At 42.4% G+C, this 16,437-nt stretch overlaps 1 protein-coding gene across 1 annotated transcript; it reads left to right on the top strand.

Moving 5' to 3' along the window:
- Positions 1–11,164: 11,164 nt before the first annotated feature.
- On the top strand, positions 11,165–13,653 carry LOC144616671 (mast cell protease 4). Its single transcript, XM_078448369.2, is given in 8 exon segments — positions 11,165–11,219; positions 11,745–11,895; position 11,948; positions 12,343–12,477; positions 12,716–12,764; positions 12,767–12,969; positions 13,409–13,434; positions 13,436–13,653. Coding segments are annotated over 8 exon segments (735 nt in total). The 3' UTR covers positions 13,551–13,653.
- The last annotated feature ends 2,784 nt before the right edge of the window (positions 13,654–16,437 follow it).

Here is a 16,437-nt window from a genome sequence, read left to right as displayed (position 1 = left end):
TGGAGTAGCCATACTTATATCAGACAATCTAGACTTTAAAATAAAGACTGTATCAAGAGATGCAGAAGGGCATTATATCATAATCAAGGGGTCTATCCACAAAGAAGACCTAACAATTTTAAACATTTATGCGCCAAATGTGGCAGCACCCAAATATGTTAATCACAAACATAAAGAAACTCATTGATCGTAATACCATAATAGTAGGAGACTTCAACACCCCACTCACAGCAATGGACAAATCATCTAATCATAAAATCAACAAGAGGGGCACCTGAGTGGCTCAGTCGGTTAAGTGTCCGACTTCGGCTCAGGTCATGATCTCACAGTCTGTGAGTTTGAGCCCCACGTCGGGCTCTGTGCTGACAGCTCAGAGCCTGGATCCTGTTTCAGATTCTGTGTCTCCCTCTCTCTCTGACCCTCCCCCATTCATGTTATGTCTCTCTCTGTCTCAAAAATAAATAAACATTAAAAAAAAATCAACAAGGAAACAGTGGCTTTGAAGGACACACTGGACCAGATGGACTTAACAGATATATTCAGAACATTTCATCCTAAAGCAGCAGAATATACATTCTTCTCCAGTGCACATGGAACATTCTCCAGAATAGACCACATACTGGGACAAAGATCATCCCTCACCAAGTACAAAAAGATCAAGATCATACCATGCATATTTTCAGACCACAACGCTATGAAACTCAAAATAAACCATAAGAAAAAGGTTAGAAAGGTAACAAACACTTGGAGACCGAAGAACATCCTACTAAAGAATGAATGGGCTAACCAAGAAGTTAAAGAGGAAATTTAAAATTATATGGAAGCCAATGAAAATGAACACCACAACCCAAAACCTCTGGGACACAGCAAAGGTGGTTATAAGAGGAAAGTATACAGCAATTCAAGCCTTCCTAAAGAAGAAAGAAAGATCTCAGATACACAACCTAAACTTACTCCTTTAGGAGCTGGAAAAAGAACAGCAAATAAAACCCAAAACCAGTAGAAGACAGGAAATAATAAAGATTAGAGCAGAAATTAATGCTATTGAAACCAAAAAACAGTAGAACAGATCAATGAAACCAGAAGCTGGTTCTTTGAAAGAATTTACAAAATTGATAAACCACTAGCCAGTCTGAACAAAAAGTAAAGGAAAAGACCCAAATAAAATCAAGAATGAAAGAGGAGAGATCACAACCAACACAACAGAAATAAAAACAATAATAAGAGACTAAATATTATGAGCAATTATATGCCAATAAAATGGGCAATCTGGAAGAAATGGACAAATTCCTAGAAACATACACACTACCAAAACTGAAACAGGAAGAAATAGAAAATTTGAACAGACCCATAGCCAGTAAGGAAATCAAATTAGTAATCAAAAATCTCCCAAAAACACGAGTTCAGGGCCAGATGGCTTTCCAGGGGAATTCTACCAAACACTTAAGGAAGAGTTAACATCTATTCTCTTGAAACTGTTCCAAAAAATAGAAATGAAAGGAAAACTTCCAAACTCATTCTATGAAGCCAGCATCACCTTGATTCCAAAACCAGACAGAGACCTCACTAAAAAGGAGAACTAAAGACCAATTTCCCTGAAGAACATGGATGCAAAAATCCTCAACAAAATATTAGCCAACCGGCTCCAACAATACATTAAAAAAATTATTCACCACGACAAGTGGGATTTATACCTGGGATACAGGGCTGGTTCAATAGCCACAAAACAATTAACGTGATTCATCACATCAATAAAAGAAAGGACAAGAACCATATGATCCTCTCAATAGATGCAGAGAAAACATTTGACAAAATACAGCATCCTCTCTTGATAAAAACCCTCAAGAAAGTAGGGATAGAAGGAGCATACCTCGAAATGATAAAAGCCATATATGAGCGACCCAACGCTAATATCATCCTCAATGGGGAAAAACTGAGAGCTTTCCCCCTAAGGTCAGGAATAAGACAGGGATGTCCTCTGTCGCCACTGTTTTTCAACATAGTATTGGAAGTCTTAGCCTCTGCAATCAGACAACACAAAGAAATAAAAGGTATCCAAATCGGCCAGGAGGAGGCCAAACTTTCACTCTTCACAGATGACATGATACTCTATATGGAAAACCCTAAAGATTCCGCCAAAAAACTGCTAGAACTGATCCATGAATTCAGCAAAGTCACAGGAAGTAAAACCAATGCACAGAAATCGGTTGCATTCCTATATACCAACAATGAAGCAACAGAAAGAGAAATCAAGGAATCCATCCCATTTACAGTTCCACAAAAAAAACATAAAATACCTAGGAATAAATCTAACCAATGAGGTGAAAAATCTATACACTGAAAACTATAGAAAGCTTATGAAAGAAATTGAAGACGACATCAATAAATGGAAAAAGATTCCATGCTCCTGGACAGGAAGAACAACTTTGTTAAAATGTCGATACTACCCAAAGCAATCTACATATTCAGTGCAATCCCTATCAAAATAACACCAGCATTCTTCTCAGAGCTAGAACAAACAATCCTAAAATTTGTATGGAACCAGAAAAGACCCCGAATAGCCAAAGCAATCTTGAAAAAGAAAACCAAAGCAGGAGGCATCACAATCCCGGACATCAACTTATACTACAAAGCTGTAATCATCAAGACAGTATGGCACTGGCACAAGAACACTCAGATCAGTGGAACAGAATAGAGAACCCAGAAATGGACCCACAAATGTATGGCCGGCTAATCTTTGACAAAGCAGGAAAGAATATCCAATGGAATAAAGACAGTCTCTTCAGCAAATGGTGCTGGGAAAACTGGACAGCGACATGCAGAAGAATAAACATGGACCACTTTCTTACACCAGACACAAAAATAAGCTCAAAATGGATGAAAGACCTCAATGTAAGACAGGAAGCCATCAAAATCCTCGAGGAGAAAGCAGGCAAAAACCTCTCTGACCTTGGCCACAGCAACTTCTTACTCAACACTTCTCCAGAGGCAAGGGAAACAAAAGCAAAAATGAACTACTGGGACCTCATCAAAATAAAAAGCTTCTGCACAGCAAAGGAAACAATCAGCAAAACTAAAAGGCAACTGACAGAATGGGAGAAGATATTTGCAAATGACACATCAGATAAAGGGTTAGTATCCAAAATCTATAAAGAACTGATCAAACTCAACACCCAAAAAACAAATAATCCAGAGAAGAAATGGGCAAAAGACATGAATAGGCACTTCTCCAAAGAAGACATCCAGATGGCCAACCGACACATGAAGAAATGCTCAACACCACTTATCATCAGGGAAATACAAATCAAAACCACCGTGAGATACCACCTTACACCTGTCAGAATGGCTAACATTAACAACTCAGGCAACAACAGGTGGCGAGGATGCAGAGAAAGAGGATCTCTTTTGCATTGTTGGTGGGAATGCAAGCTGGTGCAGCCACTCTGGAAAACAGTATGGAGGTTCCTCAAAAAATTAAAAATAGAACTACCCAGGTGCCTGTGCGGCTCAGTCGGTTGAGCATCCCACTTCAGCTCAGGTCATGATCTCACAGTTCATGAGTTTGAGCCCCGCATTGGGCTCTGTGCTGACAACATAGAGCCTGGAGCCTGCTTCGAATTCTGTGTCTCCCTCTCTCTCTGCTCCTCCCCTGCTCATGCTCTCTCTCTCTCTCTCCTTCAAAAATAAATTTAAAAACATTGTAAAAAATTTTTTAAATAGAACTACCCTATGACCCAGCAATTGCACTACTCGGTATTTATCCAAGGGATACAGGTGTGCTGTTTCAAAGGGACACATGTACCCCAATGTATTGCAGCACTATCAACAATAGCCAAAGTATGGAAACAGCCCAATGTCCATCGATGGATGAATGGATAAAGAAGATGTGATGTATATATATACAATGGAGTATTACTCGGCAATCAAAAAGAATGAAATCTTGCCATTTGCAACTACATGGATGGAACTGGACCATTTTATGCTAAGTGAAATTAGTCAGAGAAAGACAAATATCATATGACTTCACTCATATGAGGACTTTAAGAGACAAAACAGATGAACATGAGGGAAGGGAAACAAAATTAATATAAAAACAGGGATGGGACAAAGCATAAGAGACTCATAAATATGGAGAATAAACAGAGGGTTACTGGAGGGGGTGGGGGGAATGGGCTAAATGGGTAAGGCATTAAGGAATCTACTCCTGAAATCATTGTTGCACTGTATGCTAATTAATTTGGATGTAAATTTAAAAATTAAATTAAATTAAAAAAAAAAAAAAAGACTGGGTGGAAAAGGCCATGAAATTAGGAAGGAAATGAGCAGCTTAAAGAATCCACAGAAATATGGTCTAGGAGGTCCCAGAACACAAAACAGAGATGGAACCAGCTGCTCCAGCACTCAGCTCCCACAGTTTAACATGGAAAGCAGGATAGCATTCCCACAGGGCTGGGAAACCCCAGGGCACAGAGCCACCACTCCCCTGAGAACAGAATGGAGGGTCCCAGACTCACTCAGATACAGTCATAGGTTTGGGGAGAAGATGGTTCCAAGTGCTGGAAGGTGCTTTTTACTTCCATTGGCTTTTTTAGAGTCCTGGCACAACTTAGAGGAAGACAATTCTGGTTCACAAACTCTTGGAAGAGGTTTGTGATCTTGGGGGCTCATAATGCTAATATTAGTAATTAACTTTGAGTACTTACTTTACCTGGTACTTTATACAAATAAATTCTCTTATTTAATCTTCACCACTTTTTTAATGTTTATTTATTTTTGAGAGAGAGAGAGCACGAGTGGGGAAGGGGAGGAGAGAGAAGAGGACAGAGGATCCAAAGCAGGCTCTGTGCTGACAGCAGAGAGCCTGATGTGGGGCTCAAACTCACAAACCATGAGATCATCACCTGAGCTGAAGTTGGATGCTTAACTGACAGAGCCACCAAGCCTCCCCTTTAATCTTCACCATTCTTTTTTTTTTTTAATAGTTTTATGTTTATATATTTTGAGAGACAGAGCAAGGGAGGGACAGAGAGAGGCAGAGACACAGAGTCCAAGGCAGGCTTCAGGCTCCAAGCTGTCAGCACAGAGCTGGAGGTGGGGCTCAAGCCCACAAGCCATGAGATCACGACCTGAAGTCGGACGCTTAACTGACTGAGCCACCCAGGTGCCCCTAATCTTCACCATCTTATGAAGATGAATTATTGGGTGGGAGAGGCTAAGAGTTGAAGAAACTTACCCCAAATCACAAAGCTAGTAAAGGACACTACCAGGATTCCACAGTCTGATTCCAGAGCTCTTAACTATGCACTTACTTCACCTAGCTCCCAAATGCATGGCCTGAATAAGGCTTCTATAAGAAAAGGATAACCCTTTCCCAAGCTTTGACAGTGTGATCTTTATATTCAAATGAGAGATGTTTGCCCTAAGAGATGCACTCCTCTCTTCTCCATATGACAATCCTCTTACAAGCATTAAAAAGTCATCCTTCACAGGAGATCTTGGTGCCTGGGTCCCTCCACCATAGCAGTATCCACAGACCAGCCAAAAGCTCAAAAGTTTATCAATCATATGTGGTATCTAAGGGAAGGAGAAAGTTATTCCTGGATGGTTCTATAAAGAGATAAGGAATTGCAAGAATCATTACATGAGAAAACATCCTGGAAAGTTAAATGGAGAGTTCTGAGTAGCACCCCTTCAGTTAATTGAACCCACAGAAGGGAGAGCATAAAAGATACCTTGAGACTATGTCCCTGACCCTTGCTGCTGTGCTGGCTCCTAGCAGCTGCCCCATCTCATTCCTTGCAGCAACCACAAATCAAACTTCAAGCAGGCAAATGAAAAAGACAGATGGTGCAAACAGATCTCCTCCAACAGCTCACCAGATAATGGGAAGATTGCCATTGATAGATTTGATTCTAAGATGCAGAGAGCTGTCTCTTGCTGGCCTGACCAATGCTGATTGCTGACAGACTGGCAGCATCAAATGGTTTATGAAAGAAGCATCCAAGATTTAAGGGACTACTCAAACCCTTGGGAAGGGGACGGCCTGAGGACTGCCTAGCATGTCCATAAATTTAGAAGCTATTGAAAGGAGATGAGACAGGGGCACCTGGGTGGCTCAGTCAGTTAAGTGTCCAACTTCAGCTCAGGTCATGATCTCACAGTTCAGGAGTTCAAACCCCACACTAGGCTCTGAGCTGACAGCTCAGAGCCTGGAGCCTGCTTCAGATTCTGTGTCTTCCTCTCTCTTAAGGTCCCCTCCCCCACTTATACTCTGTCTCTGTCTCTCTTAAAAAATAAACATTAAGGGGCGCCTGGGTGGCTCAGTCGGTTAAGCATCCGACTTCGGCTCAGGTCATGATCTCACGGTCTGTGAGTTCGAGCCCTGCGTCAGGCTCTGTGCTGACAGCTCAGAGCCTGGAGCCTGTTTCAGATTCTGTGTCTCCCTCTCTCTCTGCCTCTCCCCTGTTCACGCTCTGTCTCTCTCTGTCTCAAAAATAAATAAACGTTAAAAAAAAAATTTTTTAATAAATAAATAAACATTAAAAAAATTTAAGAAAAGGAAGAAAGAAAGAAAGAAAGAAAGAAAGAAAGAAAGAAAGAAAGAAAGAAAAAAGAAGATAGAACAGGAAACAATGCAAAGCCAACTGTTCTCAGGTCTGCAATGAGCCTACAACAGAAGTGAGAAAGGAAAACAAATAAAACAAGCTCTCCTGCCATCTTTCACCCCAGAGGGAGTTCTCTCCCTGAGACATTACAATCCACATCCCCTCAACCTTTTATCTCCCTGACTTCTTTGTTCTCTAACCTTCAAGCACCAACACAATTTTAAAAAAATTGAGGGGCGCCTGGGTGGTTCAGTCGGTTAAGCATCCGACTCTTGGTTTCAGCTTAGGTCATGATCTCACCATTCATGGGTTCAAGCCCCACACTGGGCTCTGCACTGATAGTGTGGGGCCTGCTTGGGATTCTCTCTCTCCCGATAGATAGATAGATAGATAGATAGATAGATAGATAGATAGATAGATATAGATAGGTAGATAGATAGATAGATAGATAAACAAACAAACCTTTAAAAAAAACATCGAGAGTTCCTCAGGAGTAAGACAGAGATCCCAGAAGTCCTATAACTAAAAACTAAGTAGACCAAATAGGTGATCTGAATGGAGATGTGGTAGGAATCATCACTCTTGCATCCTTCTATAATTTGGTGGTTGCACTAATCTCTGAATGTCTCCATGAATATAATATTGCTCTTGGTTTACTATTTGGGTAGGGAGAGGCAGTTCTGGTGGCTCTGTTTGGCCTTTTTCTACCACATTAGCCCTCACTCCATGAATCAGGCAACCATTATGGAGATTCTTTTTAATACATCTATTCTACCTCTGCATTCTGGAGCTTGGGAAATAGTCAAAGGTTGATTTGGGAACCCACTGGACCCACTATGAGATGGACACATGCCAAAACTTTGTTGATCAGTCCACAAGCCTCTCGTGTGGCTGTGATTCACACAGGAATTTTAGGTCTTTGGGAATTTGTATCAGTCTAGCAACAAAAAACAAACAAACAAGGGCATGAAAATGTCTGTTTTTTTTCTCTAATTCATAGTCACTTTGCTAATGGCCACAGGTAGCTTTGAAGAAGACAAACAGGAAAATGCATAGTACAACTTTTGGCTATGTAGCAAGGACCTTCCTCAAAGGTAGTCCATCCTCTTCATTCAAGGGTCAATGACTTGGTTCAAGTCCAAGAACTAGTTGATGTGCCTTGTGATATTCAAAAGCTCTGTTCACCAGACCCAGAATGCTTCCACTTATACAAATCAACTAAGACCTTAGTAGGCTGCCTATCTATTTCAGTTCTGGGAACACCATGATCAATTAGTCAAAGTCATGGGCCTCTATCTTGACCTCTGCTTCAATTCTGATGCCCATTATGGTAACCAAGCCTATAGCATCTCGGTAGCTTGGCTTGTCCCACCCTGGGGTCCCATTATCTCCTTGAAACTCAGGGATCCTGACCTCATCAGGATCATAGCACCCATTCCCACTGCCATTCTAAGCCTGCAGCAAATATCCACTACAGCACTCTCCAGAGATGCCAGTGCCTCCCACTCCCTGAAGTATTTTTGACAGTTTGGTGGAAAGAATGTTCTCTGTACTCTCCTAAGACACACTTAGGGGGTGAGTAAACCAGTCTCGCAATAATAAATCTACTCTACCTTCTAATTTCCTCAAAGCTTTGAATATTTTCTCTATATCAAAGAAGTCTGGCATCTCAACTTCACTTGGTATAGGCCACCTTTGGATCAATAGCTCAATCCAATCAACTAGTCAAATAGCTAGAACTACCTTGATATGCTTGATCAAATATGCTGACATGGGAATCTGTATTGAGTTCATCCCATCAACAAAGTCAGCCTGGCCCAACACCTACACCAACACCCTCAATACCACCCCTTCCCCCTTCCCATGTTTCTCTTGATATAAATTAGCAAAAATCTTACAATTGCTTTGGTGTATATTGCAATTCCTTATGGGTCACACATCTGGGATTTACTGGGAGTTGAATCTGGTTATAGATCTAGAAGCACTAAAGGTGGTAGGAGAGGGTGGTCAGCAGTCAGCTGCAAAGTAACTACCTCAGGGAATCTCATTACAGATTCTTCAGGTGAGGGAAGACTAACCTCCTCAGACCAGAAAAGATGGGCTGCTGCTGACAGGCAAAGGAAGATTGGAGGAATTCAGGGATTAAAATGCCAGCTTCATCAGAATATGTCCAAATGTATTCCCAATCCAATCTTCAGAGTCCCAGTGAACACTGTAACTTTATATAAGAGACCCTACCAGTTTGGTGATTCAAAATATGTTCAAACCACCCACAGGATTAGACATTGGTTTAATATTTAGAAATCTCAGACAGGAGATTCCATGATATAAGGGTTTCCTTTATGGAACAGATTTCTGGACCTTTACTTAGATCATAAGCTTGGAACTGAAAGCCCAAAGCTCATCACTTACTTCTCCTAAGTTCTTTAGTGCACCTAGAAGCAACCAACCAACCCTGTAATATTCCTTATTTCTGCTAATATGTTCTATGTCAGCAAATACTTAGACACCTAAAGTCTTGCCTTGGATTAAAGGTATGTACAAGTGATATTTTAATAGGTTTGCTACTGTATGCATTAATGGTTACTTACAACTTACAACTAATATCTTTTACTACTTACAATAGGGTAAGCAATGTCTTCAAATATATTCAGATTAGAGGGACACCTGTGTGGCTTTGGTCAGTTAAGTGTCCAACTCTTGATTTTGGCTCAGGTCATAATCTCACGGTTCATGGGATCGAGCCCAGCATCAGGCTCTGTGCTGACAGTGTGGAGCCTGCTTGGGATTCTCTCTCTCCATCTCTGTCTGCCCTTTTCCCACTGACTCTCTCTCTCCCCTCTCAAAAATACATAAATGAACTTTTAAAAATATCTATATATAGATATAAATAGATAGATAGATAGATAGATAGATATTCAATTTAGAAAACCTGTAGTAGATAACCCAGGCCAAGTTTCAGAACCTAAGTGTAGGTTAGGTTCCTACTCACTTCCAGTGCCAACATCTCTATTATTTAGAGTTCAATTAAGGAAAGCAGAGCCACTATGAATAATGTAAAATAAGGGATTTCTTAGAAGGACTGCATCTTCTAAAACTGTGGATATTGGTGAAGAAAGCCTCTCTAGATCCTTCTCATTGTTGTTGTTTTGTTTTTACGGTCTAGGAAAGCAGGGTGATATATGGAAAGATATATCCATATATGGAAGATACGGAGTTTGACACCTAATTCTGATATGTATTGGCTTTGACATCTTGTCAAGTGACTCAAATTCTATGAGCCTCAGTTTCCTCATCTGTTAAATGGAAACAATAATAGTTCTCAGGATTGGTGTCAGGGTGAAGGAGTGCTTGGAATATACCATATTTCATTGATTCCAAGATACCCAATATTCTACATTTTAACCCCTTTACAATAAGAATGAATCTTGTAATCAATGGCATGTTATTATTTAATCAAGAACAACTTTTTTCTTTCTCAAGGCACATAAAAGAATGAAAGCCTAGAGTAATATCTCAAATAATGACAACTGAGATGTCATTTTGTTACCAAACCAAGTGTGACCCTCAGTGCACAAGGGGAAAACCCCAACAGCCTCTAGAGAACACAAGTGTTCTTCTTGATACATTCCATTCCTTTCTCCATTTACTAGACTAACCCTTCATCCCACATCCCTTGTTGTTCAGATTAGTGGAATGGAAAAAGTATGAGTTTCAGATCTGATGTATTTTGGATCTCTGTCTCAGGAACTGTGAGATCATGACCTGAACTAATATCAAGAGTCAGAAGCCTAACCAACTGAGCCATCCAGGTGCCCCAAAAACAGACTCTTAAATACAGAGAATAAATTGGTGGTTGCCAGAAAAGAAGTCAGTGGGGAATGGGCAAAACAGGTGAAGGGGGTTAAGAAGTATAAACCTCCTTATTTATAAAATTTATATTTATATTTTATAAATATATTTTATTTATACATCCTTATATTTTATAAATAAATTTTACATATATTTATACATTCTTATTTATATTTTGTGAAATAAATCAGTCCTGAAGAGAGAAAGTACAGCATAGGGAATATTGTCAATAAGATTGTGATAATACTGTATGGTGATGGATGGTGAGTACACTTATCATGGGGAGCACTGAGTAATGTATAGAATTGTTGAATCACTGTGTTGTATGCCTGAAACCTAACATAACATGATATGGCAACTATACTTCAATAATAAAAATAAATACAATTTTAAAAAATTAAAACCCCTTCATCTGTGTTACTATGCTGCCTCAAGAGAACGGCATTAGATGAGAAAGGTGCATGCCTCATCCCAGTAAACAGAACTCTGGGGCTCTGACCATAGCCTTGACACCAGCAGAGCAAAGAGAAGGGTCATAAGACTTTCTGATGAGGAAGCTAGCCAGGCCAAAGTGAAAGACAAAAATGTGACTAGGTGGTTTCTGTGGTTTCCAGTCCTCCTCTTCCTTCTACTTCTGGGGTTATAAAAGCAGGGGCAAGGGAGGGCAGGGACAGAAGAAGCTCACCATGGACACTATCACTGGGAAAATGCAGGTCCTACTCCTTTTGTTGGCCTTTCTTTTGCCTCCTGAAGCTGGAGCTGGTGAGTCTAGGGTGTAACCCCCTGTCAAAGAAGCCCTTAAGTCAGGCTACAAGTTCCATGACAAGTATTCTAGGGGGAAATCTCCACCTGGAAGGGTCAGACTCTTTTCCTGCAGTTGATGACAGTTTCCCTGGGATGAGAAGACTTGGGTGGAGAAAGAATCAGAACACTGTCTTTGGAAGTTCCTCCTAACCCACTTTCCTGAAAATAGCCACAATTCTGATTCATGGTCCTTCTTGGTGCTTGCTCTCAGGTGGAAGAGGTCAGGATAGAGACCTGAAGAAACGTTTAGATGACAGCTCAGAATCAAGACTAACCATCGTGTTCTGAAAGTAGGGTGAGGGTCAGTTGACAAGGCGGATTAGGGTCAAGAAACCAGCAAAAAGGACACACAGAGGTCTGAGCTCCATTAGAAGTAAGGTAAAAGCTATGTGGGTCCTCAGCTTCCACCTCCTTTCCCTCACCCAGTGCTCTATCCGAAGGCAAGGGAGCCTGCGTTTAGGGACCTGGGGTTCTCTGTTTCAGTGGAAATCATCAGTGGCATTGAGTCCAAGCCACACCCCCGCCCCTACATGGCCCATCTGGAAATCATCACTGACCAGGGTTATGTTGCCAGCTGTGGTGGGTTTCTCGTAAGTCAAGAATTTGTGATGACAGCCGCTCATGGTAAAGGAAGGTAAGAAAACTTTGACCTACTCTCTTTTCACGTGAGGAGCTGTAGGTGCCAGAGTTACACGCAACTTCAAAGTGGCCTAAGGAGAAATTCTTGTGTCCTGCTCATCTCAAGATGATCAGCAATGCATATTGGGAGGGACCAGCCCATTTTCATTTGCTGTCTCCACCTCCAAAGACCAGCCAGGTCACAGCAAGCTAACACTGCCTTACTGTCCTGATGCCAGCCAGCTGAGCTCGCTCAGTCCCATGCAGCTGCCAGGGCCTGGCCCTTCGTGAACCCACTATGATCCCGGGGTGGGAAGGGGGACTTCTGTCCTCAGTTAAGACCTGAGTTCCTCAGGTCTTGCCTTGTACTGGGAAAGAAGAGAGCCTGATGTCTCCTTGCTCAGAATGAACCCTTTTCAGAAGACCAGCACCTTTTCCTGCCTCTCTCCTCCTTCTCAACAAGAAAATTACTGTCACTCTGGGAGCTCATGACATAAAACAGGAAGAATCCACATGGCAGAAGCTGGAAGTCTCAGAATAAATAGTTCACCCAAATTACAACTTTTTCACCAACCTTAATGACATCATGTTACTGAAGGTGCCATTAGCCTTCCAGCACTTTCCCATTCCCCCTTCTTGAACTTTTCTCCTAACCTGTGCATTTCTCATTCTCCCTTGTCCAACCCATGTCCTCGGGACCCACCCTCATCCCACTCCATGTCATCACCATCCCACTGGGGAGAAACTCTTGGCCCTGCCCAGGGAGCCTCTACCACAGCACACTGGGACTCACTTTCTCTGGGACTGGAGGTCCATCTACTCTCCCTCCCTCACAGCTACAAATGAGAGCCAAGCTGACCCACGCCGTGGGGACAATCTCCCTGCCCACCGGTCTACCTTCATTCCACCTGGGAGAATGTGCAGGGCAGCTGGCTGGGGAAGAACGGGAGTGATGGAGCCGGTGTCAGATACTCTGAGGGAGGTGAAGTTGAAACTCATGGATGCCAAGGCCTGCAACCACTATACGTTTTACAGCCATAAATTACAAATCTGTGTGGGCAATCCCAGGAAGACAAGATCGACATACAAGGTGACCACACACTTACACTTTCTCCTCACAATGGTCCCTGGGAGACAGCATCCTCCTGGGAGGATGTGGGGTCACAAAGTCCCCTAGTACAGTGACTGGTGTCTGAGTTTGTGGGTTTCTAGCACCATGGGAACTAGAATCCTCCTTCTGAGTTCCATCCTCACATACCCAAGTCCTGCCTCTGACCCTCTCATCTAGTTGAAGACCTGGTGACAGGTCTTCAGGAGAGAAAGGAAGAGATGGAGAGAACAGGATCTAGGCTTATGGTTCCATGCCAGAGACATTAAACCCCTAACTTATGACTCCATGAGGAGCCAGGATTCCTGATCTGACTCTAGGGTATCTTGGAACTAGCCAGGTTGCTGATAGAACCCAGATGAAGTGACAGTAGGGTGAGAAGGACGTTCCCTGTTCGTGATCTGCTTTCTCTAACCCACAGGGGGATTCTGGGGTCCCCTTTTCGTGCAGGGGTGGCCCAAGGTATTGTGTCTTATGGATGTACAGATGCAAAACCCCCTGCTGTCTTCACTCGAATCTCCCCATATGTGCCTTGGATTAATAAAATCTTGAAGAAACAGTAGCCACAGAAGCCTGACCAGCCTACGTGAGAATCCCAAAGCCCGAGGCCTCCCTGAGTAGCCCTGGGTTCCACAGAACCTGACCCCAGCCTGAGCCCAGGGAGTCTCTCAGAGGCACACAAAGCCCCTACTGATTGTATCCCCAGCAAACTTCAATAAAAATGCTGCCTTCAGCATACTTATGTGTGTGAGACTCTTCTCTCTCCCACGGAGCTGGTCTGCTCTGACGGAGGAGTCCAGATATCCTTCTATGGCTTGAATGAAGAATTGTTCTGGGCTCCTTTCTTACCAGATTAATAATCTTGCCTACTTATCTCCCTGTGCACTGTGTGGTATTATGGATTATTGAAGAAAAAAATTTGATCTGCACACTTTGGATTTAACATCCACGGGGCGCCTGGGTGGCTCAATCGGTAAAAGCGGCCGACTTCGGCTTAGGCCATGATCTCGCAGTCCGTGAGTTCAAGCCCCGCATCGGGCTCTGTGCTGACAGCTCAGAGCCCGGAGCCTGTTTCAGATTCTGTGTCTCCCTCTCTCTGACCCTCCCCCGTTCATGCTCTGTCTCTCTCTGTCTCAAAAATAAATAAACGTTTAAAAAAAAAAATTAAAAAAAAAAAAAAAACATCCAAAGTAATGTTGGCACTAATTTACCTTCTTCCCCCACTGCCTCCTTTTCTTCCTCCTCCTCCTCTCAATGTTACTCTTTCCTCAAAACCTGTGTCTCAGCTACTGCAGTTCAGAGCAGAGATGCACCATAGCAAACTCCCAATGACTGTTTCCAGAGATGACCCCAGGCCTAGGCTGTTGTTATCTCGAGTCCCTACACCCACTTCTACCTCATCATTATCATCTCTCTCAATATTGGGTCTGAAGCCAGGGAACCATGTGCCAAGATGGAAAAGTGGGGAGGATAAAACTTCCCAAGCACAAGAACTCAGGAGGGAGGGGGAGGGATGACACCTAGAAGTCCTCCAGATGGGTCCGTCTGTTACAGCCGTCAAAACAAAGTTGTAGGTGGGGCAGGACCATTCTAGCTGAGGGGAGAGCCCCAAAACCATCAGCGTCAGCCCAGTCTGTGAACTACATCAGAGCCACCCAAATTCAACTGTCATCTTCCCCCAGAAATGACACGATGTCTCAGGTCTTCCAGAAGGATATCTGAGTTGGGCCAAGTTCTCCAACATTTCCTCCTCCAAGTGACCTGCAACACTCTGAGCTGAGCAAACACACAGCCACACCTACCCTAACGCAGGGAAACAGGGCATGAACTCCAACTAACTCTCAGGAACCTGCAATTCAAGGACCTCCAAACATGTCCCACTACAGTCCCTAAAAGTCCTGAGAAGGCAGGCCTGGCCCCAGGCAGGAAAGAGCTGCCGTTGCTGCCCACAGGGAACCCAGCACCTCCATCCTCCTATAGCCTGCCAGCCCACAGTTCATGGCTTCCAGCTTTGCCACTGGTCAGTACTGGTGTAAAAAAAAAAAAAAAAAAAAAAAAAAAAAGCTAGCATAATATACAAGACTGGTAATTAACTCTATGTGTAAAACAAGTCTAAGTGGGTAAATTGGTACAGCCGCTGTGGAAAATAGTATGGAGATTCCTCAGAAACTTAAAAACAGAAATACCATAAGATCCAGTAATTTCACTACTCACTACCGGGTATTTACCCAAAGAAAATGAAAACACTAATTTGAAAAGATACATGCACCCTTATGTTTATTGCAGCATTGTTTACAATAGCCAAGGTACGGAAGCAGCTCAAATGAGAGAGAGAGAGAGATCTCTCTCTCTCTCAAAATTAATAAACACTTTTACAAAGAAATAAGAAAAGTAAAAAATAGGGTGCATGGGTGGCTCAGTCAGTTAAGCATCCAACTCTTGACTTTGGCTCAGGTCACGATCTCATGGTTCATGAGATCAAGCCCCATGTTGGGCTCTGTGCTGACAGCATAGGACCTGCTTGGGATTCTTGCTTTCTCCCTCTCTCTCTCTGCCCCTCCCCAAACATCCCTCTCTCAAAATAAATGAATAAACATTTTTCAGTAAATAATGAACAATAAAAATAGGACAATAGACAGAAAGATATAGGAAGAAATAAAAAGGACCTGGTGAAAATCACTCTAAATACAAAAATATAAAAGCAATAGCAAATATTATAATTTTTATGATTTAAAAGAAAATTTTATTTAAAAAATAGATCTGGGCTCCTGGGTGGCTCAGTCAGTTAAGCGGCCAACTTCGGCTCAGGTCATGATCTCGCAGTCCGTGAGTTCAAGCCCCGTGTTGGGCTCTGTGCTGACAGCTCAGAGCCTGGAGCCTGTTTCAGATTCTGTGTCTCCCTCTCTCTGACCCTTCCCCGTTCATGCTCTGTCTCTCTCTGTCTCAAAAATAAATAAACGTTAAAAATAAATTAAAAAAAAAATAGATCTATGTTAATGGCCACACAATGTATAAAATATAGTTTGTGATATATACTTGTGATGCAAATAAAACATGATTGTGAAAAAAATTTTTAATTACCATTTTTTTTTTTTTTAGTAGGCTTCATGTCCAATGCAGAGCCCAACACAGGACTGGATCTCATGACCCTGAGTTCAAGATTTGAGCTGAGATCAAGAGTCAGACACTTAACCGACTGAGCCACCCAGCCACCCCTAAATTACCATTAAAGAAAGAAAAAAACAGGCATAAGTCTGAAATTTTTTTTTAGTTTTTTTTAGTTTTTTTTTGGGTGTGTGTGTTTATTTATTTTTGAGAGAGAGCGCAAGCACAAGTGGGGGAGGGGCAGAGAGAGAGCGAGACACAGAATCCCAAGCAAGCTCTGCACTATCAGCACAAAGCCCATCGGGTTCAAACCCACCAACTGTAAGATCATGACCTGAGCCGAAG

This window comes from Panthera onca, chromosome B3, assembly GCF_046562875.1.
Source record: "Panthera onca isolate mPanOnc1 chromosome B3, mPanOnc1 haplotype 2, whole genome shotgun sequence".
In the NCBI taxonomy this organism is placed as follows: Eukaryota; Metazoa; Chordata; class Mammalia; order Carnivora; family Felidae; genus Panthera; species Panthera onca.
The sequence above is the reverse complement of the archived record's forward strand: the minus strand, read 5'-3'. Positions and strand labels throughout refer to the sequence as shown.